The following is a 23,509-nucleotide window of genomic DNA, read 5'->3' as shown; positions in this document are numbered from 1 at the left end:
TCTTATAACCCCAGGGTCAGTTCTTTCAACTGCTACAGGTGGGCCAAGTCTCCTCTGTCTTCAGGGCTAGCTCACAGGTCCCTAGTGCTGAAACCTGCAGTCAGTGAGGGGCAGGGCCAGTTCACAGGCCCTCATCACATGAGCCTAGGGCCAGCTTTCCCAACTGCTGCAGGTGGAAAGGGGCAAGGGAGGGAGGGAAGGTATCTTCTCCCCAACCCTCACCCTGCCAATCCCTTGTTCTCAACTGATGAGCTCCACTGTTTTTCTTGGAGCTTTGGACCCATTCTCCAGAGTGCTACAAGGGATAGGACCAGCTCTCCAGAATGCTGTATCCAGTGAGAGATGGGGGTACCCTGGACATCCATATCGTCACCAGTGGCTGCCCTGCAGGGATAGCCCCATGTTCTCTAGTGGTAATGTGAGCTTCAGACCCCTGAAGCTGGTGTAGCCTCAGACTCAGACATGGCTCTCTGCAGCAGCTCAGGCTGGGACCTCAGTGTGGCCCCAGATATTGGGGCCACTCACAACAAGCTGCTCCTCTTCACCTTCGAGTCTCCAGTTCCATCTCTCTTCATAATGCTCAGGCTGTTCCACTTCTCTTTCTCTCCCATTTAACCACCACATGCTCGCACATTGTGGTGGCTTCTGCTGCTGACATCCTCCAAGCCCAGCTCAGTGGTGAGGTGTGGCAGCATCTGTGTCATGTGCTGGAGGGCAGGTCTGTGGGTGACATGGTGTTCCACATGTCTCTGTCTTCCTCCTGCACCGCACTGCTTGAATTTGATTTGATATTTTTGAGTCCTAAGCATAAGAAACATTTGACCACCAAGTCATGCATCAAGCTAGGGTGAACAAAAGACTGCCATTTGTTCTGCCCCTGACTGATATAAGAACAACGCCACCAACAAGATGTCCCCATTACCAGGGGTCCTATCAGTTTTTAAGTCCTAGAGAAACAAGATTTGTTTTTTCTCCTCTTTCTCGTGTGTGTGTGTGTGTGTGTGTGTGTGTGTGTGTGTGTGTGTGTGTGTGTAGGGACTTCATGTGGAGGCTTAAGGCTGATGTTAGAAGGCAAGGTCCCTTAGGTGAACCCAGAGCTAACCAGTAATGCTAGTTTAGCTAGCCCTTTTGTCCCAGGGATCCCCATTTCCACCCCCCTGAGCAGTAGAGTTAGAGAAAGGCAATTTGCCTGTAGGGATCTGAACTCCCTAGTCTTCACACTTCTACAGCAAGCACTTTAACTCCTGAACCATCTTCCCAGATTCATTTCTTCTTTTAAATGTAATGTTAGCACCCATATTTTCAATAAATGTTGAGTAAGTTTGGGCTATTGCTTTTGTTCTTTGAACAGGAAATATCAGGAAAAAGTATATAAATATAAGTACAAAAACAAACATACATTTCTTGTTTTGCTTTTTGAGACAGGGTCTCACTATATAACTCTGGCTTTCCTGGGACTCAGTAGGTAGATGAGACTGGCCTTGAACTCAAAGATCTGCCTGCCTCTTCTTCCCAGGATCTGGAATACAGGAATATACCCATTAAATTGAGGCTACACAAAAATATCTCACCTCTTGCTTTGGGAAATTAACAGCAGTTGAGGGATTCTGTGATTCTGATGATGTCTCTTTCCTGTGATTTTATTTGTTTGTTTGTTTCGTTTTGTGGTTTGAGGAGTTTGGGGATTTTTTTTTTTTTAATCTAACCCTCTTGGTGCTGGGGTCAACACAGAGCCTTGTCGTTGTTAAGTAAGCACTTTGCTACTAATCTGAATCCCCAATTCCTGCTAATGTGTGACTTAAGGTATTGAGAGGCTATTTAAAGCCGAGGATGCTTAGAGAATAACAGGAGGCAGTCTAGGTGTTTAGTGTCGCACCCTCCACCCCAAATGTCAGACTCTGTTGGTCCTTTGGAGAGGAAAACTAAGAGAAAGAATGTTATAAGCAGGATGCAAGCAGATGCTTAAATCTCGAAGTAAGGGGATTGGAATAGGAGCTCAATATAGTAAATGAAGGGAGTAAATGGTTTGAGATTGTGTTGGAGAAAGAAGCCAGATGATGTAGAACTTTATAAACAAACTGTTTCAAGAAGTTTGAATTTTATTCTCAGTGAGCAGGAAGCCTTGAAAGGGTTAAAAAATGACAACAGCAGCAGCAACAAATTCTCAGGGATATATTGATCTTCTTTCTGTTCTTTTTAAATTTACATTTACATATTTATATGTAAGGAGGTACACATACTGGGATGCATGCGTGAATTAAAGGGCAAAGTGTGGGAGCCAGCTTTCTCCATTTCCTTGTAGAGTCCAGCGATCAAATTACTGTCAGGCTGGGAACAAGTGTCTATCAACTGAGCCATTTCTCTAGTTCCCTGTTTCTACTTTAAGAGGCTAAGCCGTTTTGTCCTAACCACAGTGTCCTTTGCCTTACAGAAGCTTTGCAGTTTTATGAGATCCCATTTGTCGATTCTTGATCTTAGAGCATAAGCCATTGGTGTTTTGTTCAGGAAATTTTTTCCAGTGCCCATGTGTTCCAGATGCTTCCCTAGTTTTTCTTCTATTAGTTTGAGTGTGTCTGGTTTGATGTGGAGGTCCTTGATCCACTTGGACTTAAGCTTTGTACAGGGTGATAAGCATGGATCCCGTTGAAGGAATCAGAGAAAGAACTGGAAGAGCTTGAAGGGGCTCGAGACCCCATATGTACAACAATGCCAAGCAACCAGAGCTTCCAGGGACTAAGCCACTACCTAAAGACTAAACATGGACTGACCCTGGACTCTGACCTCATAGGTAGCAATGAATATCCTAGTAAGAGCACCAGTGGAAGGGGAAGCCCTGGGTCCTGCTAAGACTGAACCCCCAGTGAACTAGACTGTTGGGGGGAGGGCGGCAATGGGGGGAGGGTTGGGAGGGGAACACCCATAAGGAAGGGGAGGGGGGAGGGGGATGTTTGCCCGGAAACCGGGAAAGGGAATAACACTCGAAATGTATATAATACTCAAGTTAATAAAAAAAAAAAAAAAGGAAAAAAAAAAGAAGAGGCTAAGCCTTTCAGCTGTGTGTGTTCCAATAAAGCAGAGGAGACTCGAGTTGGGTAACGATGAGGCAGTGCAGGGGAAAGAAAAGAGGCAGTGAGTATCTCAGCACTGCATAGATGCCTTATGTCACACACAAGTCAGTTTGTTGTGACTTTGCTAGGCAACTCTCAAGTGGTTTCTTGTCCACACAGGCTTTTGTAGTCAGGGGAAGAGCAGGTATGGATGTTTGTCCATAACAATGACTTACTAGCCAGAACTCAGTCACCATGGTCAGGTTCTACTTGCAGGGGAGTGGCCAGGAAGATAGAGACAATGATGACCTTGACTTAGATATAAGTGGTGGAGTGGGTCATTATCCCTACCACTGTGACGACCTCTCCTTTCATTCTCACTGTCCTTGTATGATGGGGCTTCCAGTTGTTAGGCAGGGATCCCAGCCCTCATCCCTAGCATTTCTTTCCTAGAATGCCTGTGCATCCTAACATTACTTATCATTAGTTAATTGATAACCCCACCCAGATGTTTTCTCCAGTTTCTTCATTTTCTACTATATAGGAGTAATTTCTTAAAGGATTTCTTTATTTACATATCTTATGTATATGAGTACTCTATTTGCATGTAGCCCTGCATGACAGAAGAGGGCATCAGACATAAGAAGGCATCAGATCCCATTACAGATGGTTTTGAGACACCATGTGGTTGCTGGGAATTGAACTCAAGACTCTGGAAGAGAAGCCAGTGCTCATAACCACTGAGCCATCTCTCCAGCCTGCAGAAGTAATTTCTTGAGCTGAACTTTTTGTTTGTTTGTTTGAGACAAGGTCTCTCAATGTAGCGCTGGCTATCATGAAGTCTATGAAGACCAGGCTGGCCTGGAATTTACAGAGGTACCCTGCCTCCCCGCCTCCCTGCCTCCCCACCCCATTATATTATGGGGCTGTCATAGGGTCTGTGGGTAAGCAGAAATGTTACCAGGAGGTGAGGTTAAAATGTCTCTAGCAAGATGCAGTTGTTCACGCCTTTAATCCCAGCACTTGGGAGGCAGAGGGAGGCAGATCTCTGTGAGTTGAGAGCTGGCCTTACCTATATAGCAAGCTCTAGGTCATCATGGCTACATGGTGAGACACTGTCTCAACAAAACAACAGCAAAAGATTTTAATTTCTTTTAAAATTCTTTTACAAGGTGGGGAGAGATTATGGAATATTGGTCCTTGGCTAGCCTGTATTGGTCCTCTGCTAGCCTTCTTCAAATGGGGAGGGAGGAGGTCTTACAATTTCTCCCTTTTTATTATATATTTTCTTTTTCTTTTTCTTTTTTTAAGACTCAGCCAGCATATGCTGACTTTCTGAAGTCTTTAAAGACAGAAAGTGAACAAGGATGTATGGATTTACATGTAGTGTTTGGGCTGTGAGCGCCCATGGGCTATTAGAGAAGCACACCAATCACTCAGCCTTAAGTTACACTTTGATCTTGGGTGCTGAGACCATGCAGGAGACCTTTCCTTTCAGCCTTTCCTTTCAGCTTTCTTTTCCATTCTGGAAAAACAGGTAGTTCTCTCAGTCTTCATATCTAAGTTCTTTACTAAAAATATTCCATTTTTTCATTCTGCTAACATTTTCTTCTATTTACTGATTTTCTGCATACCATGAAGCATAAAAACTAACAAATTTCTGATCTACCGTGAGAATTTTCTCATGGGAGGAGTCTAAGCAGTGTCATCAGCAAACCAGAGTTCAGTCCCTAAGCTTACTTTACAGGCTTGTTTGTAGCACCTGATTGAGGAGTTACTGACAAGGAGGAGTGTGGTGGCCTGAGAGCAGCTATACCGGAAAGGAAATCTTCACTCTGTGTGGACCATGGTGTGTCTCCTTAGTCTTCCTCAGTCTGTATGCTGTTGCTCTTCCACTTAAGGCCACATGCAGTCAGGACAGGTTTGCATACAGCTAGCAGGGAGGAGTGGCCGGATCTTCAGAATTATATTGGATACTCTTCTGTGAAGGAGCATGGGTAGTCAACAAACCTAGCTAAGAGATTTTTTGAGCAGACATTGCTGGTCTGATTAAGATGCTGCTGTTTGGCTTAAAGGATAGTGCTGTGGAACGCCACCTTAATAAAGAAACCCACACTTAAGCTTTGTGCTGGGCCTGCCCTGTGATGAAAGCCGCATCCAAGCTCCGTGCTGTGACTCAGCACCTGTCTGAGTCTGAGTCACAGTGGTCTGTAACTCCAGTTCCAGTGGATCTCAAGCCCTTTTCTGGTCTCCTTAGGTACCAGGCACACATGGTACACATACAATAAATGCAGGCAATTGCTCATACACAGAAACTTTAAATTAAAGAAACTTTAAAAATACTAAAAGCAGAAACCTTGAAAACAGTGAATGCCACGTATCCTCCTGATTGCTTTTCCTTCGTTGTCTTCTGTCTTGCTGGGTCTGTTATGGGTGCAGTACAACTTTTGGGTTTTACTCCCGTATTGTCAAAATACCCCGAAGAGCAGAAAGGAAAAAATATGTGCATTTTTTTTTTACCTGTTTGATCTACTTATGTATTACTAAATAAGTCGCTGTCTTTTGCATCGAATGGTCTTTGAGTAAGCCAAGCCAGTATTAGCATTGCACTGAGGGTAAGTGCATTGCTTATCTATTAGTTTGCACTTATTCAATTAAAATAGAGAAGTCACGATCCTCAGTGAAATTCAATATATCACAATATAGATAACTCCTGCTTCCATTTTCTGTAAAATGGCAAATTGAAATTTTATATGGGGATAATTGACACCGTCATTGATGGTGGTCTGTGCTGAGGATAAGAGGATTATTCATCCACTGGGTCTGGAAACTAGCATCAAACATCTTTGTGGGCTGCAAATAGTTAGGAATTCAACCAAATTATTTAGAAAACACATTTTAGTTAAATTCAAAAAATAATACATAAACATTTTGAAACTAAAAAGAAGAAATAGAATAAAATAGAATTCTGTATCTTGAATGTGCTTTAAAAATTCATTTTATTGTATATCCCAGTTTCACGAAAAATAAATGTGTACGCCATCACATACACACAGGTAATACTAATGGTGCACACCATCACATACACACAGGTAATACTAATGGGGACGGGAGTTTAGAAAGAATTCATGAGAACCTTGAATTAGAAAAACCCTGGGTGTACCTAGTTCCCTTCCTTCCTTTCCTCCCTGTGTTTCCCTTACTCCCTCCAGCAACCCCCCACCCCTTGCAACACACAGGTCCAGATTCAGAGCCCTCACATAGTCAAGGGAAGTGCTGTATAGCTGAGCTGCATGCCCACATGCCCAGCCCTCTTTGTCTTCAATGTTCTGGGGTACCCTTGGCTGTAAAACAGGTAACCTATATAACCAAAATTAGCACCAAAATTATTTCCCAAGATTTTATAATCATACCTTTTCCAATTCCTTTCCTCTCCATTTCTTTTCTATATCATTTTTCCTTTGTGGAAGTAAGTGAACGTTAAAGTTATGCAAATCTTTCAGTAAATATTTTTGCTGATATTTATTCTTGAAATATTTTTAAAATAACTATTATTTGTAAGGTAATTTTTTAGTTCTTGAAGATACAGTGATGAGTAAGATCAGACATGTGCTGACTTCTTGGGGTTACAGTGGGTTAAAAGAAGAATTAATTAAGTACTCAGAAGGATAGACTTACGGAATAGCATTTGATGCACCTTGTTGAAACATGCTCCCTTGGGTGAGTTTTAGAACTCTACATTCTGGGGTTTGGGCTTCACTGGCTACCTCTAACCTTGGTTACCTTTGTAGAGTAATGTTTATATACCAGTGTATACCCTAGGTCTTCATCTTCAGACCTCCTTGATAAGGCCTCCAAGTGGAGCTCACTGGCCCTGTGACTGTAAACAGTGGTTTTTATATGCTAATGACCCACCAGCCTGCTCTGCAGAATATCCCAGGCCCAAACACCCCAGTTGGCATTTCTAGGCAGTCTATCCAGTGCCTTGGAACAGAAATGTAACTTAGCCCTCATTCTGTCTGTGCCATCCCAGCCTTCATTAGTTTTGTCAACAGGGTCTTTGGACTCTTTTCCAAGTCATATTCAAATCACTTGTCCATTCTGGTTTAACTGATAAGTAGCCTCCTCACTGGTCCTAACTGGTTTATCATCATCACTGTTTATTTATGGCATCTGTTGTCCACTTAATAGCCAGAGTCCTCTTTTTTAAACATGTATGTATGTGTGTGTATGTATGTATGTATGTATGTATGTATGTATGTATGTATGTATGTATATGGGTATTACGTAACTGTTTTCAGGCATACAAGACCAGAGTATCAGATCTCATTACAGATGGTTGTGAGCCGCCATGTGGGTGCTGAGAATTGAACTCAGGACCTCTGGAAGAACAGCCAGTGCTTTTAACCACTGAGCCATCTCTCCAGCCCCAGAATCATCTTTTTAAACCTCAAAGATATGGGCAGAATGCTCCAACAAGAAGTGTTGGTTTCAGGCAGTCTGAAGCAGGAACCGTAAAAATGAATTTCAGAGTACAGGATACTAGCAGAGTAAGAGAAATGATTAGAGAATAAAATTATACTTATGAAGTTGAAAATATGGACAGGTATAGGTAAGAATGAAATTATATTTGAAACAAGCCAAACTAAAAGCATAAATTGGACTGTGTATATAAACATACACATAAAATTTTTTCTGTATGTGTGATTGGGATTTTTTTGAATTTTTGTTTTTGTTTGTTTGATTGTTTTTTAGTTTGTCGAGACAGGATTTCTTTGTGTAGCTGTCCTAGAACTCCAGCTGTAGACCAGGCTGGCCTTGAACTCACAGAGATCCACCTACTTCTTCCCCAGTGCTTGGGATTAAAGGCATGCACAACCATTGCCCGGCTCCTAAAAGATAAACAAACACAAGGAAAGATGAAAGGTTTGCTTTATGTTCCTGTCGTGGGCATCTCGGCTGTAACCACTGGCTACTGTACCTATACCTATTTGGGTTGAGCCATATAAAAATGTCCACTTCACAAATACATAAACAGCCAGATGAGTGGATTACGTGAATAGATATGAGTATATATATTCACACTTCATACTTCCTTTCACCTAACTGTGTAAGGTTAGATTATAAATAGAAGGCTGCATTATATAGCTTCTGTAAATAAAATATTTCTTACAACTACAGACTCGTTCCACAGTCAACATTAGTTAATTAATTAACATTAATTTCTTATGATACACATGGTCCCAGTTTGTTTTCTCTTTTAAACCGTTGATTTAGAAGGAAATCTAATTATAGATCCTTTTTAAAGGGTCTGCTTTAGATGAATTGCCTGGATTGCTGTCGGCTCACTCTAGTTTTTTCCTTTGTGGTTTAGCTTCTAACATCCGTGTTTGACAATAGCATCAAGACCTTTGGAGTAATTGAAAGTGACCCTTTTGACTGGGAGAAGAGTGGAACTGACGGCTCCCTAACGACCACCACCACCTCTGCCACCCCTCAGCTGCACACCCGCCTGACCCCTGCTGCAATCGGGTATGTCCCACACAGCTCAGACAGTGCTGCCTTTTCTGAATGCAAGAATTTCCTTTAGTATTTGTCAAACAGAGAGTTATCAGAGGCCTTCTGAATTAATAGCTGACTGATGACTAAAAGGTAAAAACCTGTCATGGACTAGCAAGCCGAGAGATGTCAACTGTGTGACCAGGACCTGGAATTCACTCAAAAGAAGTGTATGTAGCCAAGCACAATGGTATACTCCTGTAACCCGGGGTTTGGGAAGATCTTGTACCAGTCCCAGAGTAGGATCAAAGTAAGACCCACTCTGGAAAGAAAGGGAAGAAGGAATGTATAGACAAATACCTATTCATATTTTGTATTTTTCTCATGTAGAACTGTATGAATTCTGTAATTTCAGAAATTCTAATTTCCTCAGAGGGAAAAACTAGAGGGTTTTCTCCTCCTTTGATGCCTGAGGCCTCATACGAGTGAGCACGCACTGCTGCTTCTGGGACTTTCTTTTGTCTTATTGTCTTATTGTTTGCCTGTTGGTTTGATTTTCAGTTCTGTGCTTCTTGTAGGTTTTTTTGTTTGTTTGTTTTTAACTGTGTGGGAACCACATCCTTTAAAAAAGATTTATTATGTATACAGTGTTCTGCTTGCATACATGCCTACAAGCCAGAAGAGGGCACCAGATCTTATTATACATGGCCATGAACCACCATGTGGTTGCTGGGAATTGAACTCAGGACCTCTGGAAGAGTAGTCAGTGCTCTTAACCTCTAAGCCATCTCTCCAGCCCTTGTTTTATTTTCTTTTGTTTATTTAAGATCCAGAAAAAGAACATAAAGTGCAGTGGTACGGAGATGGGAATGAGTTCTAAAATACATTGAATAAAATAATAAAGAGTAGTACACATTTCATACTGAAAAGTCAGCTAACCATTGCTTAGTTACTTATACCACCAAGTACTTCCCTCTAACTGTTTTTATTACTGGCAAAAATGGCAAATTATTTTATTTTACTGATGAGAGCTTCATGGAAAGTAGAACAGATGTTTTCAGGCTTTAAAGTGATTGTTGGTCAGGTGTGGCGGTGCACGCCTTTAATCACGGCACTAGGAAGCAGAGGCAGGCAGATCTCTGTGGGTTCAGGGCCAGCCTGGTCTACAAAGCAAGTTCCAGGACAGCCAGGGGGACACAGAGAAACCCTGTCTTGAAAAACAAAGCAAACAAACAAAAAGAAAAGTGATCATTAAATCAGTGAGTTGTACTAAGATTTGCATTGAAAGTCACGTTGAAAATTTTAACTTTTCCCAATTTAGAAAAATGTTCATTTTTCAGAATCAACATAAAATTAATGTTAAAAAGAGTTTTAGATTTTATTTAACTCTTAATTATGTATAGACTTATCACTTAAAGTTAGAGACAAAAATATTTAAAACAGTCTTCTGGTACCTCTTTTATTCTGGTCTTTAAAGTTTTCTGGTTTCCTCTCCTAATTCTTCAGAATTGCAAATGCCACCCCTATCCCAGGAGACTTGCTTCGAGAAAATACAGACGAAGTGTTTCCAGATGAGCAGCTTAGTGATGGGGAGAATGGAATCCCTGCTGGTGTGTCCCCAGATAAATTGCCTGGATCTCTGGGGCACCCTCGCCCTCAGGAAAAGGATGTCTGGGAAGAGATGGACATCAACAAGAACAAGATAAAGCTCGGAATTTGTAAAGTATGTATTTCTTACATACTAAGTAATATCTTTCTATGCACTTATTGCTCTTCTCTTACTGATACAGAGAGAGAGAATATAACTGAAAGTGTGCGTGTGCGCGTGCGTGTGCGTGCGCGTGCTGTTCTTTTCCTACATAATAGTCCTGGAGCTCAAACCCTGGTCATCCTAGTCACACCTGGGAGGAGCCCTCAAATTGATTACCCAATAGCAAGTGTTCAGCCCTGAAATAAATAAATAAATACACACACACACACACACACAGTTTATATATTTAGGAAGATATATACATATATATGTAATAACAGTTGAAGAAATAGACACCATGTGTTGAGAGTTAAGGAGGCAAGAGTTAATGGGGAAGGTTGGAGGGAGAAAAGGGAAGGGGGTAAATGATATAATTTAATTTTCATTTAAAAAAAAAGTGTCATTACTAAATCATCCCACCAGCTTATGACTCTCAGTTTCGAGGATAAAGTAGAACAAGGTATTGCTACTTATTTTATTTTAAAACTTTATAAAGAACTTTTTAATGTGTATGGCTGTTTTACCTACATGTCTGTATGTATTTGTATAGTATGTACACTGTGTTTAGTGTCTGTGGAGGTCAGAAGAAGGCACTGGGTCCCTGGTACTGAAGTTATGGATGGTGTGAGCTACTGTGAGTGCTGGGAACTAAACCCTGGCGCTCTGCGCTCTGCGCTCTGCCAGTATAGCAAGTGGTCTCTCTGCTCCCTCTCCACTGAGCTGTCTCTCCAGCCCCCTTGATGGTTACTTCAAATGTGGTCCAAAGTGCTCAGGTTTACATACCAAGATTAATATCTAGTATATGTAATGGAAAAGATAGATAATTAAAATAAATCAGGAGCATGAGTAGGAGTCAGTGGTAAAGCACTTGCCTAGCATATGTAAGGCTCTGGGTTCCATCTCCACCTCTACCATAAAAGGATGGAGGGAAGGAGGAAGGAGGGAAATCATATGACAAACAGAAAAGAAACATCTGTAGAACAAAAGCGGACCATCTTTCCAGATGACGGCAGGGCTTTGTTCCCTTTCTTGACTCTGATTAGTGCAGCTCTGTTCACAGCCTTGGTGCACTGTCTCTAATGAGGGGAAGAGGAGAGCACAGATCACACTTGATCATAAACTGGTAAAGTGGGTGATAAAAGATAGAATTATACGCAGGTCCACTTGTGAGTGTGGAAAAGAAATAGGTGGGTTTTTAACTCGTGGGCAGATTACCCTCAGACTTTTCTTTGCTCTCACTGTTGATTCTTTTCCTTTCTTGGAATATGAAGATAATGTTGAAAAGGTCATTCATTACAGTAGTAGTAGTTGTTATTGTGTCTTTAATCATGGCAGTTGGGAGATGGAGAGGCAGGCGGATCTCTGTCTCTGAGTTTGAGGCCATGCTGGTTTATAGTGAGTTCTAGGCTAGCCACAGCTACACAGAAACCTTGTCCTGAAAATGATGACAGTGTGAAAGGGTGTAGTTGGGAATGTGAAGGTTAGGGTTCAGCCTTAAAATATGGCTGCTAGAAAGCTGGCCAGCCATTCCTACCTTACAGAGGGACAGGAGAGGTGGCACAGCTGTTACAACAGGGACTGCTGTTGAAAAGGCCCTGAGTTCAGTTCACCACACATCCATGTCTGTTGGCTCACAGCCTTTAACCCTAGCTCCAGATCTGATGATTTGGGATGCTTAAAATCATCTGCACTCAGTGTTCATATATTAACATGTGTGCATGTGCCCCCACCCCCACACACAAACACAAGTGCACAGGCATAGACCCCAGCATGCAATTAGAAATAAAAGTAATTTTTTGTTTTCATTTCCTTTTCAGTATTTTTTTATTCACTTTATCTTGATCACAGCCCACGTCCTCCTCCTCTCCTCCTCCCATTGTCCTGTTGTCCCCATGTCCTCAGAGAAGGGGAGCCTCTCTTGGGCACCACACCACCCTGGGACATCTAGTCCCAGCAGGACTAAGCACATCCTCTTCCACTGAGACCACCAAGCAGTCCCAGGTTGGGGAAGGGATCCAATGGGAGGGAGCAGAGGCTGAAACAGCCCCCACTTGGCTTGTTAGGGAGTCTAGCTTCTGCACACGCCCTGGTTGGTAGTCCACTCTCTATGGGGTCTTCTTTTGGTGTTCTTGACCTTCTGCTTGCCCACTTCTATCCCGCACTCTCCCACTAGATCTCTTTAACTCCCCTGGTGTTTTGCTGTGGGTCTCTGCATCTGAGGAGACTTAGGTTAGGCTCCTGTCTGTGAGCAGAGCAGAGCAGAGCATCATTAATAGTGTAAGGGTGGCTCTCTCATTGGATGAGTCTCAAGTTGGGCAGCCATTGGTTGGCTATGCGCAGTCTCTGCTCCATCTTTATGCCAAGTAATCCTTCCTTCCTTTCTTTTAAGTCAAATGTTATCTTTTTTAAAAAAGAAAAATACCCTTAAGGATATATTCTTAGTATGTTTGGGCTGCTATAATAAAAATATGAAATAGGTACCTTGCAAACAACAGAACTTTATCACTTACAGTGATCGAGACAGATTTGGGGGTCTCTTTAGGACCCCCTATAAAGATACCAGTTTTATGGAGACTGCCTCCATGACCTAGTCATTTCCCACATACCCCATTATCTTAGTTTGGAATTAGGGCGTTCAATACATGAAATATAGCATGAGAATATACAAGTTCAGATTATAGCCTAGGCATACATACTTTCTGACATTTGTAAAAGCATTGGTCTGGCTAATGAATAATGTCTACACGTAGAAGTCAGCAATGAGTAGTCAAAAGTAGGGATTCAATATTGTGTGTGCATTGCTGGAGATTGAACTCAATGCATCAGTTACTAAGCCCACTACTTTTGCTATCTGATTTTTGTAATATCAACTGGGGCAGTCCTTATGGCACCAGAACAAACTAGATTTTGATAGCTTTGGGGGTTTTTCTTTTCTTTTAATTTTTATTTTTATTTTATGTGTGTAGGTGTTTGGCTTGCATGTATGTTGCCCACAGATACCAGAAATAGGTGTCAGGGTCTCTGAAACCTAGAGATAAGTTAGATGTGACTCGCCGTGAGTACTAGTAACTCATGGAGCCATCTCTCCAGCCTGAGGAATTTGGTCATTTGGATTTGTCGGTTGGTTTGAGACAGACTCTGTGTAGCCTATTACCCTGTGCCCAGCCTTCTGCTTGCCCTGGCAGTTTCCAGCAGCTTCTTGTTCTAGTCCGAAGTGTTGGTTTTGTTGTTTGCTTTTGAGGGAGGGAATGAGAAAGGGGTATGACAGTTTGGGCAGTCTCTCCTAACTCTGGTGAGGTCTGTATGTCACAAAAATAACCTCCTTTCCAAGATTTAATTTTAATATAGTGACGTAGGGTTCTTTAAACGTTTAAATAGTTGTAATGTGGGGTTGGGGATTTAGCTCAGTGGTAGGGCGCTTGCCTAGCAAGCGCAAGGCCCTGGGTTCGGTCCCCAGCTCCGGGGGGGGGGTGGGGGGGAGACCTGTCTTAAAATAGTTGTAATGTAAGAAGGACAGTCTTTAAACATTATCAAACTATTCTTCTACAAAAAATAATTTTAAACAAGTAAGTTAATACTAACACCAAGTGTAAACCTAGGAAAAACTGAGTATAAAGAATTGACAAACAGAAATTTAATAAAACAAAACTATTACTGTCTAATATTTTTATTTTTAATTATGTGCATGTGTGTGCAGGTACTCATGGAGGTCAGGGTCTTCAGATCCCTGGAGTTGGAGTTACAGGTGGTTGAGTCACCCGATGTGGGTGCTGGAACCCAAACTCTAGTATTCTGCAAGAGCAGTAGATGTTCTTAACTGCTGAGTCATCTCTCCAGGCCCAAAGTCAAAATATCTTAGTTTTCTTGGCTGGTGAGGTGAGTCAGAAGGTAAAAGTGCTTGCCACCTTACCTGGCAGCTTGCATCTCGGAGAGTCAGCACTCCCACAAGTTGTCCTCTGACCTCCATAGTCACATGTAGTTTGGGCATGTACATACATATATACAGTAAGTAAATACAATTTTCAAAGTTAAATTTTTAAAGATTTAATTTTCTGAAAATACATGTAATCTTTTGTTGACATTATTTCAAAGGCTTCAGTGATTTCTCCTGTGTATAACTTTGGAATAATTTTCATGATTGTATTTTCTATTTTTTTCTAGGCAGCTACTGAAGAAGAAAATAGCCATGGTCAAGTGAATGGAATTCTTAATGCTCCAAGCCTTGGCTCACCAATTCGTGTCCGATCAGAGATTACTCAGCCAGACAGAGATGTTCCTTTAGTAAGGAAGTTACGTTCCATTCACAGCTTTGAGCTGGAAAAACGTCTGACTCTCGAGCCAAAGCCAGATACTGATAAGTTTCTTGAGACCTGGTATGTAATCATGTAGTGTATCTTTTTTTTCCCCTTTCTCTCTCTCTTTTTAAAACTTCCATGTTACCATTATTATGATTATGATTATGATTATTACCATATCTCCATTACGTAAATTCTTTCAAATAAGAAATTCTTGTGTTTTTATAACAGACACCATTTAAGTTTCCATTTGTTCATATCTGTATCCTTATTCTTAATGTGACTTGTCTACAAATTCTACAGCAATTGCTCTCTTCCTAATGCCAGTACAGTAGTAAAATGAACATATTTGCAGTAACTTCATTAGAAGGTGAACTCTGTGAGAAACAGTGTAGAGGTACAAAGGCAACATTAGGCAGGGATGGGGACACATACAGATAAGGTGCAGTGGGAAATTCCTAAGTAAGTTTATCATTTTGCCCTATGGTACCCACATCTCCCAAGATAGAAGGAAAGTTAAACTTTACAATGTATATAAATAGTGTAATGACTGATGGGTTTTGATCAGTTAGGCACATTCTACCTGTACCAAATTTTGGTTGCAAGATGAAAATGAAAATGTAAGATTTGACGTCTATTTACCAATCAGTAGGGTCAAGAGAATTTGGAGAGAGCTAGTTGTCTGTAGTAGTGCACACTGTAGTCCCAGCTCTGGGACTGCTGGCAGTGAAGTGTTGGGTTAAGAAGGACTGTGGACTTGGGCTGGAGGTATAATTCAGTTAGTAGAGTGCCTGCCTAACATGTGAGACCCTGGGTTCCATCCCCAGAACCACATACAAACATCTGTGGTAGTCCATGTCTGTGATCTCGTCAGGAGCATCAAAGACCCACGGTCATTGTTATTACACATCCACACTCAATCAGAAAGATGGACTAAACTTGAACAGTCCTTTAACCATTCGAAATACACTCAAGATGAGGTGTAGATATGAGAGCAATAGGAATAAAAACGTATTTGGAAGGAGTCAGACTAACTAATAAAAGAGACTTTAAAGTGGACAGTGTTGGGGAAGAGCTGGAATGGCAAGTAGAGAGGGTCGTGACCGTGTGAGACCCCCCTTGCTTTCTCCATACACGCTCGTCACTTTGGTAAGAACAGTTGTTCCACATAGTTTTTCAGGATAGATAGATGTTTCTCTAAGGACAACTGAGTAACTTCTTCCCATTTTCTTAAGCATGGAGAAAATGCAGAAAGATTCCAGTGCAGGAAAGGAACCTGTTCTCCCTGCTCTGCCTCATAAGCCTTGTGTCCCTGCTGTGCCCCGCACTGACCACGTCTGGCACTATGATGAAGAATATCCTCCTGATGCCTCCAAGCCTGCCTCTGCCAACACCCCAGAGCAGGCCGATGGTGGTGGCAGCCACGGATTTATAGCTGTTAACTTAAGCTCTTGTAAGCAGGAGGTTGATTCCAAAGAATGGGTGATTGTGGACAAGGAGCAAGACCTTCGGGACTTTAGGACAAATGAGGTGTTAGGCCATAAAACAACTGGAAGCCCTTCAGATGAGGAGCCGGAAGTGCTTCAGGTCCTTGAGGGGTCGCCTCAAGATGAAAAGATCCAAGTAGGTCCTTGGACTGACAACCAGCACTTAAAGAAGGAAAGCTCAGGTGTGATTTTAGCCCTTTCTGCTGAATGCCCTGCTACTGCTGCTTCAGAACTGTACACAGATAGGCTAGACCTCCAGGCTGGAGCTGCAAGTCAGTTCATCACAGTGACTCCCACAAGTCCCATGGAGGCACAAGCAGAAGGACCCCTGACTGCGGTAAGAAGTGGCTTTTGTCATTTTTTTGTGTTACCTGTTCAAGATGCTATTAAGAAAAGCCTGGGCCATGCATGGGGGCACAGGCTTTTAATCCCAGCACTCAGGAGCAGAGGCAGGCGGATCTCTGTGAGTTTGAAACCCGCTTGATCTACAGAATGAGTTCTAGGACAGCAAAGCCAGGGCTACATGGAGAAACTCTTGTCTCAAGAGAGAGAGGCGGGGGTTAGGGGTGGGAAAGGGTGGGGAGGGGGTACTGCACTGAGTGTGGTTACATACACCTTCAATCCCTGTATTCAGGAGGTGAATCTCTGTTTGAGGCCAGCTTCTTTTACATAGTGAGTTCCAGGACAGACAGGGCTACATAGACCTTGTCTCAAAACAACAACAAAACAAAAAGAAAAGACTGGGGCTGGGAGATGACCCCATCAGCAAATTACTACTGTGCATACGTAAGGACCTGAGTTCAGACACTCAGTACTCACATAGAGCCCAGGCACTGGCGGATAGTTACATCTGTGACTGCAGCACTGGGTTGGAGTATGCATGGAGCTGGAGGTGGGGACAAAGACAAATGGGTCCCTGGAGCTTGCTGGCCAGTCAGTCTAGCCAAATCACTGAGTTCCAGATTTAGTGAGAGAGCCTATCTTTAAAAAACGTATGTTTCTATACACAGACATTCTTACACACCCACATGCATGTACAAACACTGAAAACAAAGAAATAAAGGCTTCCTGTGGACAGAGTTCACAGCTATAGTCCTAGAATTCACAAAGCTAAATAAAAAAAACCACTGTAAAACCATGCCTACTCAGGCCAACCTGGGCTATATGAGAGACCCTGTGTCCAAATAAATGAATAAGCAAAAGGAAAGAAAGGCAGGAAAAAGAAGGTGGGTTAGTTGTTAAGATTGTGCAATTAGAAGCTTGAGTTAAGTAAATGGGTGCATGTAAACAATAGTGTTTATACTATGTTCTAAAGTGAACCTGGAATAGGAAAAAAATAAAGCCAAATATAGTGGTGCATGACTTTGATCCCAGCACTCGCTCTGTAGACCAGGTGGGCTTCCAACTCAAAAGAAATCCACCTGCTTCTGCCTCCCAAGTGCTGTGGTTAGAGGCTTGCACCACCACCACTTGGCCTGACTTTCTGACATACTAATCTCAGCATTGTTCCCCACATTGAAATGGTTTGGGTTAAAACACATTTGCACGTGGGAAAAAAGACACTGGCAGTTAGGGTTTCATCACTGTGGAGAGTATTTCCCACTTCTTCTCCAATCAGGTCACTTTGTTGATCTTCCCTCCCAGCCCCTCCAGGACTGCTTTATATAATTGTTTGTGGCATAGGGGAAACTAGCCTGAGGGAATAAACTAGTCTGGTCCAACCTGAGTTTTTCTTTTAGGATCTTTAGCCCATTCCTGTAATCCCAGTGCTCAAAAAACTAAGAAAGGAACATTGCTGTAGTTTCCAGAACAACCTGAGCTACAGAGAAATTCACCATGTAGACCAGGCTGGCCTTGAACTCCCAGTTATCTGCCTCAAGTGTTGGAATTAAAGGCATGTGCCCACACCTGACCTATACTGTTTTTGTTGTTTTGTTTTCTTCAAATGTATGTGTATGGTTGTTCTGAACCCAAGTAGCCTATATCGGAATCACCTAAAGCATTTCAACACTTTAGTTCCTTATTTTTACTTATTTTTAACAAAATCTTATAGCATAGCTTAGACTAGCTGGAATTCAAATTCTTTAAGCCTCAACCACCCAAGTGCTGGGATTACAGATACACATACCTGTTCTATTTGAGAGTTACTTCATAGGTCAGTCAAGTGATTTCCATCTCAACTGGTTTTAAGGCAGGATTTACATGTCTGTAAACCTAATTATGTTCTTGACACAAAGTGAAATAGACTTCAAACAACTTAGCTGACTCCCAACCCATACCAGAATTTTCATATACTTGGATGGAAGTGAATTTAAGCCAAATCTGCTATGAACACTCCAATTTGGATTTGAATTTAGAATTTTTTTTTTCATTTTTCCCCTAGGATTTAATGGCTTTTATTAAGTGATCTAAGTGTATCTGATTTCTCTAAAAAGGCCATTTTTTTAAAAAGACTAAATTATATTCACATAAAACTACTTTATTGTAAGGATAATAGAATTTAATTTATCATAGGACACCCATCTGTAAGGGAGTCTGGACTATGCAGTCTTTTGAAGTCAGTCTTCTGATGCATAGAGCATGTTACGAAAACAAGCAGAAGGAACTCCGAGGGAATTGTTTGTTCTATGCGGGGCCTTGGAGGGATCGTGGATTCCTTCATTTTTATTCGTAAGTGCTCATTTAGTATGAGTTGGAAAAACCTGGTAAACATTTTTGCTATTTTGTTTTTTCAAGACAGGGTTTCTATATGTTAGCCCTGGCTATCCTGGAACTCACTTTGTAGAGCAGGCTGGCCTCGAACTCAGAGATCTGTCTGCCTCTGCCTCCTGAGTGCTAGGATTAAAGGGATGTGCCTGGCTCATTTTTGCTGCTCTTATAAATTAAAACCTGAAATATTACATCTCATACCATGAAATGATAACCCACATAACTGGATTATATATATATATATATATATATATATATATATATATATATATATATATATATATATATATATTTTTTTTTTCTCCCTTCTCCAGATTACAATTCCTCGACCTTCTGTGGCATCAACACAGTCAACTTCAGGAAGTTTTCACTATGGCCCACAACCAGAGAAGAAAGATCTTCAGCCCTTGGAGCCCACCGTAGAACTCTTCTCTCCAAGGGAGAACTTCTCGGGCTTGGCTGTGACAGAGGGTGAACTAGGAAGCGGAGGAAGCAGAGTGGATTTGGGACTTCAGATAGATCACATTGGTCATGGCATGTTACCCAACATGAAAGATGGTGACGCGTCTCAAGACTTAGGACCAAGAGACCTTCCTGACAGTAATAGATTAGTTGTGAAAGAATTTGAAAATCTCCCTGGAGAAACAGAAGAGAAAAGCATTCTTCTGGGCTCAGATAATGAAGATGAGAAGCTAAATAAAGGGCAACACTGTATTGAGATCTCTCTCCCAGGAGATTTAGTGACCACAGAAAGGGATCAGTCAGCTACCACAGAACCTCTGGATGTGTCAAAGACACAGAATTTCAGTGTGGTGCCTAATCAGGACAAAAACCATGAGATAATGAAGCTTTTGGCAGTTGGAACGTCAGAAATGTCTCCACAAGCCATTGACCCACATGCTGAAGGGCAGATAGGCCAGGTGGCAACAGTGCAAAAACACAAGCTATTTAAAGATGACACTAAGAGTGAGAGCTTGCCAGGCCAGCAGGGAGACCTTGCTACTTTTTTGCACCAAGAGGGTAAGAGAGAGAAAGTTGCCCCTAGAAATGGAGAGCTCTATCACTGTGTCTCAGAGAGTGAGCATGGGCCTCCTACCCGGAAGGACATGCTTCGGTCGTCCTTGGTGACCAGGCACAGCCGGATCCCTGTTTTAGCACAAGAAATAGACTCAACTTTTGAATCATCCTCTGCAGTCTCTGCAAAAGAAAAGCTTTTACAGAAGAAAGCCTATCAGCCAGAAATAGTCAAACTTCTGGTAGAAAAAAGGCAATTCAAGTCTTTCCTCGGGGACCTCTCAAGTGCCTCTGAGAAGCTGATGGAGGAGAAGCTAGCTGCTGCTGCAGTTCCCTTTTCTGAGGAGGAAGTCTTCGCCCCCTTTTCCAGACTGGCAGTAGACCCCCAGCTGAGTAGGTCAGTTGAAGATGGCTTTCTGTCACCCATCGTCTCCCAGTCTAGAAAGAGCAAGATTCCGAGGCCAGTATCCTGGGTCAGCACAGATCAAATCAATAGCTCAGCTTCACCTCAGTTCTTGCCTCGGCCGCCACCGGGAAAGCCACCAGTAAGGCCTGGAGTAGAAGCCAGGTAATGCTTTATGCTTTCCATGTGTGTAGTGCGTAGTGATGTGTTCAAGTGTGCTGTACTGCGTCACAGCAGTGGGTGCAGTTCCTTCTTTTGAACTTGTTTTCTTCTGTCCCTTCCACGGTGCACCCTTAGGGCACGGTACAGATTTATTAAGGACAGTGCATTTTGTTTCCACTGAGGCAAAATAAAACATAAAATTTACCATCTTACTCATTTTAAGTGTCCTTTTCAGTGGTATTAACCAGGCTAATTTTGCTATGCATGTTCAGCACTGTGTACTTTAGGGCCCCCTTCATCATATAAAACTGGAACTAAACCTATTAAACATCAAAACTTACATTTCTAGCCCCCAGCAACTCTTCATGGCTTTAATCATCATAAACTGTAAAGTCATGTCAGTAGAATCATAGTGTTTGTTCTGTTGTAGCTGGTCTATTTTACTTAGCAGGAAATATTTAGGGTCATTCATGTTGGTATCTACCAGAATTTCCTTTCTTCTAAAGGCAGTTGGGAAGACGGGGACTTCTGTCATTTGGTGTTTGCTATTTAGAGGCCTTACATCATCTTTATTTACATTTGTGTGCACGCCTTTGTAGGTGCAGAAGTCAATGGGAAGCTTGTGGGAATAGCTCCTCAGGGATCCAACTCAGGCCCAGATTGACAAGCATCTTGCCTGCTGAACTATCTTGCTGGCCCCAACTTAAATCATTTTATGGTTTATTGTGTCTTTTTCCTTTTTTCTATCTGTCTGATTTGTGTGTATGTTATGGTGAAACCATAAGTTCCTTTACTTTTCCTATTGTGTAGATGTGCCTATTTTCATTGTGGTCAACATGGAGTAGTCAGTCAGTCCCAAAGGTCTACCATACTAATTGGGTTTCTAGAATGTAACAACAGGGACATACCACTGTGTCCCTTTAAGTCACCTTGCCATTCCTTGTACTTGTTCAAATCACAAGATTACATCTTCATTTTATGTGCCCAAACAGAAGCTTATAATTTAGTTTTGCTTTTGAGACAAGGACCTATGTAGCTCAAAATGGCCTTGAACTACTGATTCTCCCACTGGGATTATAGATGTGCAACAATCACACTCAACTTAGTAACTGAATCTTTTATAAAAATTATGAAATAGCTGTGCGAATAATTACTTTTATAACTATGTATTTGTTTATTTACTTTCTTCAGATCTTTCTTTCCTAAATGGAAAGACAGTTCAAGTTACTGTCTAGTGTCCTCTAGTTTCAGTCTGCAGTAACTGCAGCTAGCATTGTAGATGTCGGGTCTAGGGGTAATATAAGCGGTTGTGTGCTTCAGGGATTGAACCAGGGTGTCAAGCATGCTATCAGTACATATTCCACCTCTCGCTGTACTGCCAAGCCCCTACCCAGCTTTTACCTCATTACTACCATAGTATCTTTATTTCTCCATCTTAGAAGGGAACTTTTTCTCAACATGGGATTCTTAGAGCTTTAAAATCTCAGTCCTTAACCCACTGCCTTTTGACCTCCAGAACCCTAGGACTCCTTGTATATGACAAATTACTTCTTTCTGGCTGTTCTCTGGACTTTGCACAAGGTGTGTGTCTTGGTTTGATGATGTGCGATTGGGTCACTTTGGAGTCATTCTGCTTGGAAGTCATTGAGCTTACTGGATGTGGTATATTGTCCTTCATTAAATTTGGGAAGTTTCCAGCTGTCCTTAGGTAATCTTTACCTAAATTTTTTTCCTTCTGCAACTCCTATGGTGCCTACCCCTGTCCACTTGCTAGTCCCTTGCCCTCTTTATTCTTTTGTCTTTCTGTGATTCAGATTCAATATCATTGTTCCTGTCTTACCATTTTCTGCTTCTCACTACTCACATGTGCTTTTTAAAAATTGTGTGTGTACACACCATTGTACTTGTGTAACAGCCAGAACTCAACTCGAGAGTTGATTCTTCTCTTCCACCGTGTAGGTCCTGGGGATTGAATTTAGATCACCAAACTTAGAGGCAAAGCTCTGAGTTATCATGATACCACTGAATCATCTCTCCAGCCTATCCTACCTAGTCTCTAATATTTGGCTCCCTAAAGGGAAAAGGAAAAATGTAATGGCAGAGTGAGAAAATATTAAGCCTTTGTATCTCTCTGAAAGTCACTTTAGTCACAGAAAAGGAGGTGTGCAGTAATGGGCAGAGATAGGAGAATGGCCACCCACTCCGTCTTCCACCGTAAGAAGCTGCAATGAAGAGCTCTAGAACACAGTAAAATAATGTCATTTCTTTTTTCAGACTTAAGCCAGCCGAGTAAAAGGAATTATTTTAGCCAGTGGGACAATTATCTATGAAGTTATCATTATATGATTGACCTAAATTTCTCTCTGTGTGTGTCCGTCTGTCTCTTGTCTGTCTGTCTGTCTATCTATCTATCTATCTATCTATCTATCTATCTATCATCTATCTCTCCCTCTTCTTCTTACTCTTCTCTTATCTGTACAAGCACTGTTTCTCTTCTCCCTCACTCCTCCCTGAACTCAGTCCTTGGGCCCAGTGAACTCCTCTAAGACCAGCTTCCCGATGAACCTGCCTTTAATTAAAAAAACAAAATCAAAAAACTAAGTAAAATAAAAACATACTAGTCTCTGAAACACCCCTCCTATTACTTTCTATTTGTTTCATTAGGTAGTGCCTTACTAATTCATCTGGTTAATAAACACAAGAGTCAGTACTTGCAGAATTTTTAGCAATAGCAAGAATTTGTAGTATCACTATTGGAACTTACAGACTGAGGAAGATTATACATTACTCCACTTACTCAGAAGAAATGTGACGGAGTTTAGTGGAACAGCACTAACTGAAGCAGGATGTAAAATTGTAACTTTTGTTATTGAGTTGTTTTTCTGTTCAGTTTTGTATGCAGGTTAGCTTATTTCTTTTTCTCATAAAAATATAATGAATGTTGAATACTCCCAAAGCATCTGAGAAAATTATCTTTCCCAGTTTGAAGTGATACAAGTCATAACAATTTGTTTTTACTGAGAATTTATTATTCAGAAAATGCAAGCTCATGGGCATCAACATTGTGTCTGTTGCTGTCCTCAGATATGTTAGCCTCATTCATAACTGTCCTCAGATGAGGAGAGAGGGGGCAACAAACAAAA

The 23,509-nt window shown here is 41.7% G+C and overlaps 1 protein-coding gene and 1 long non-coding RNA gene across 7 annotated transcripts in view; one reads left to right on the top strand and one right to left on the bottom strand.

Moving 5' to 3' along the window:
- The window catches only part of Ttbk2 (tau tubulin kinase 2), a 111,780-nt gene that overhangs the window by 79,542 nt on the left and 8,729 nt on the right, over positions 1–23,509 (top strand). For 5 of the 6 annotated variants that reach the window (XM_006234837.5, NM_001415701.1, XM_039104949.2 and 2 more), the window contains 5 exons: positions 8,422–8,579; positions 10,053–10,269; positions 14,458–14,669; positions 15,827–16,415; positions 19,102–20,369. In XM_006234837.5, coding sequence (XP_006234899.2) covers positions 8,422–8,579; positions 10,053–10,269; positions 14,458–14,669; positions 15,827–16,415; positions 19,102–20,369 — 2,444 coding nt within the window. Of the gene's footprint in view, positions 1–8,421; positions 8,580–10,052; positions 10,270–14,457; positions 14,670–15,826; positions 16,416–18,592; positions 18,743–19,101; positions 20,370–23,509 lie in introns of those variants that run through there. The other variant, XM_039104952.2, reaches the window with a different exon arrangement.
- Positions 7,657–10,140, bottom strand: LOC120101914 (uncharacterized). Its single transcript, XR_010064877.1, has 2 exons — positions 10,001–10,140; positions 7,657–7,939 (listed from the first exon to the last, which is right to left on the bottom strand). It is a non-coding gene; the product is annotated as an uncharacterized LOC120101914 (long non-coding RNA).

The sequence above is a fragment of the Rattus norvegicus genome, chromosome 3, assembly GCF_036323735.1.
Source record: "Rattus norvegicus strain BN/NHsdMcwi chromosome 3, GRCr8, whole genome shotgun sequence".
In the NCBI taxonomy this organism is placed as follows: domain Eukaryota; kingdom Metazoa; phylum Chordata; class Mammalia; order Rodentia; family Muridae; genus Rattus; species Rattus norvegicus.
This window is presented reverse-complemented; position numbering and strand designations above follow the sequence as displayed.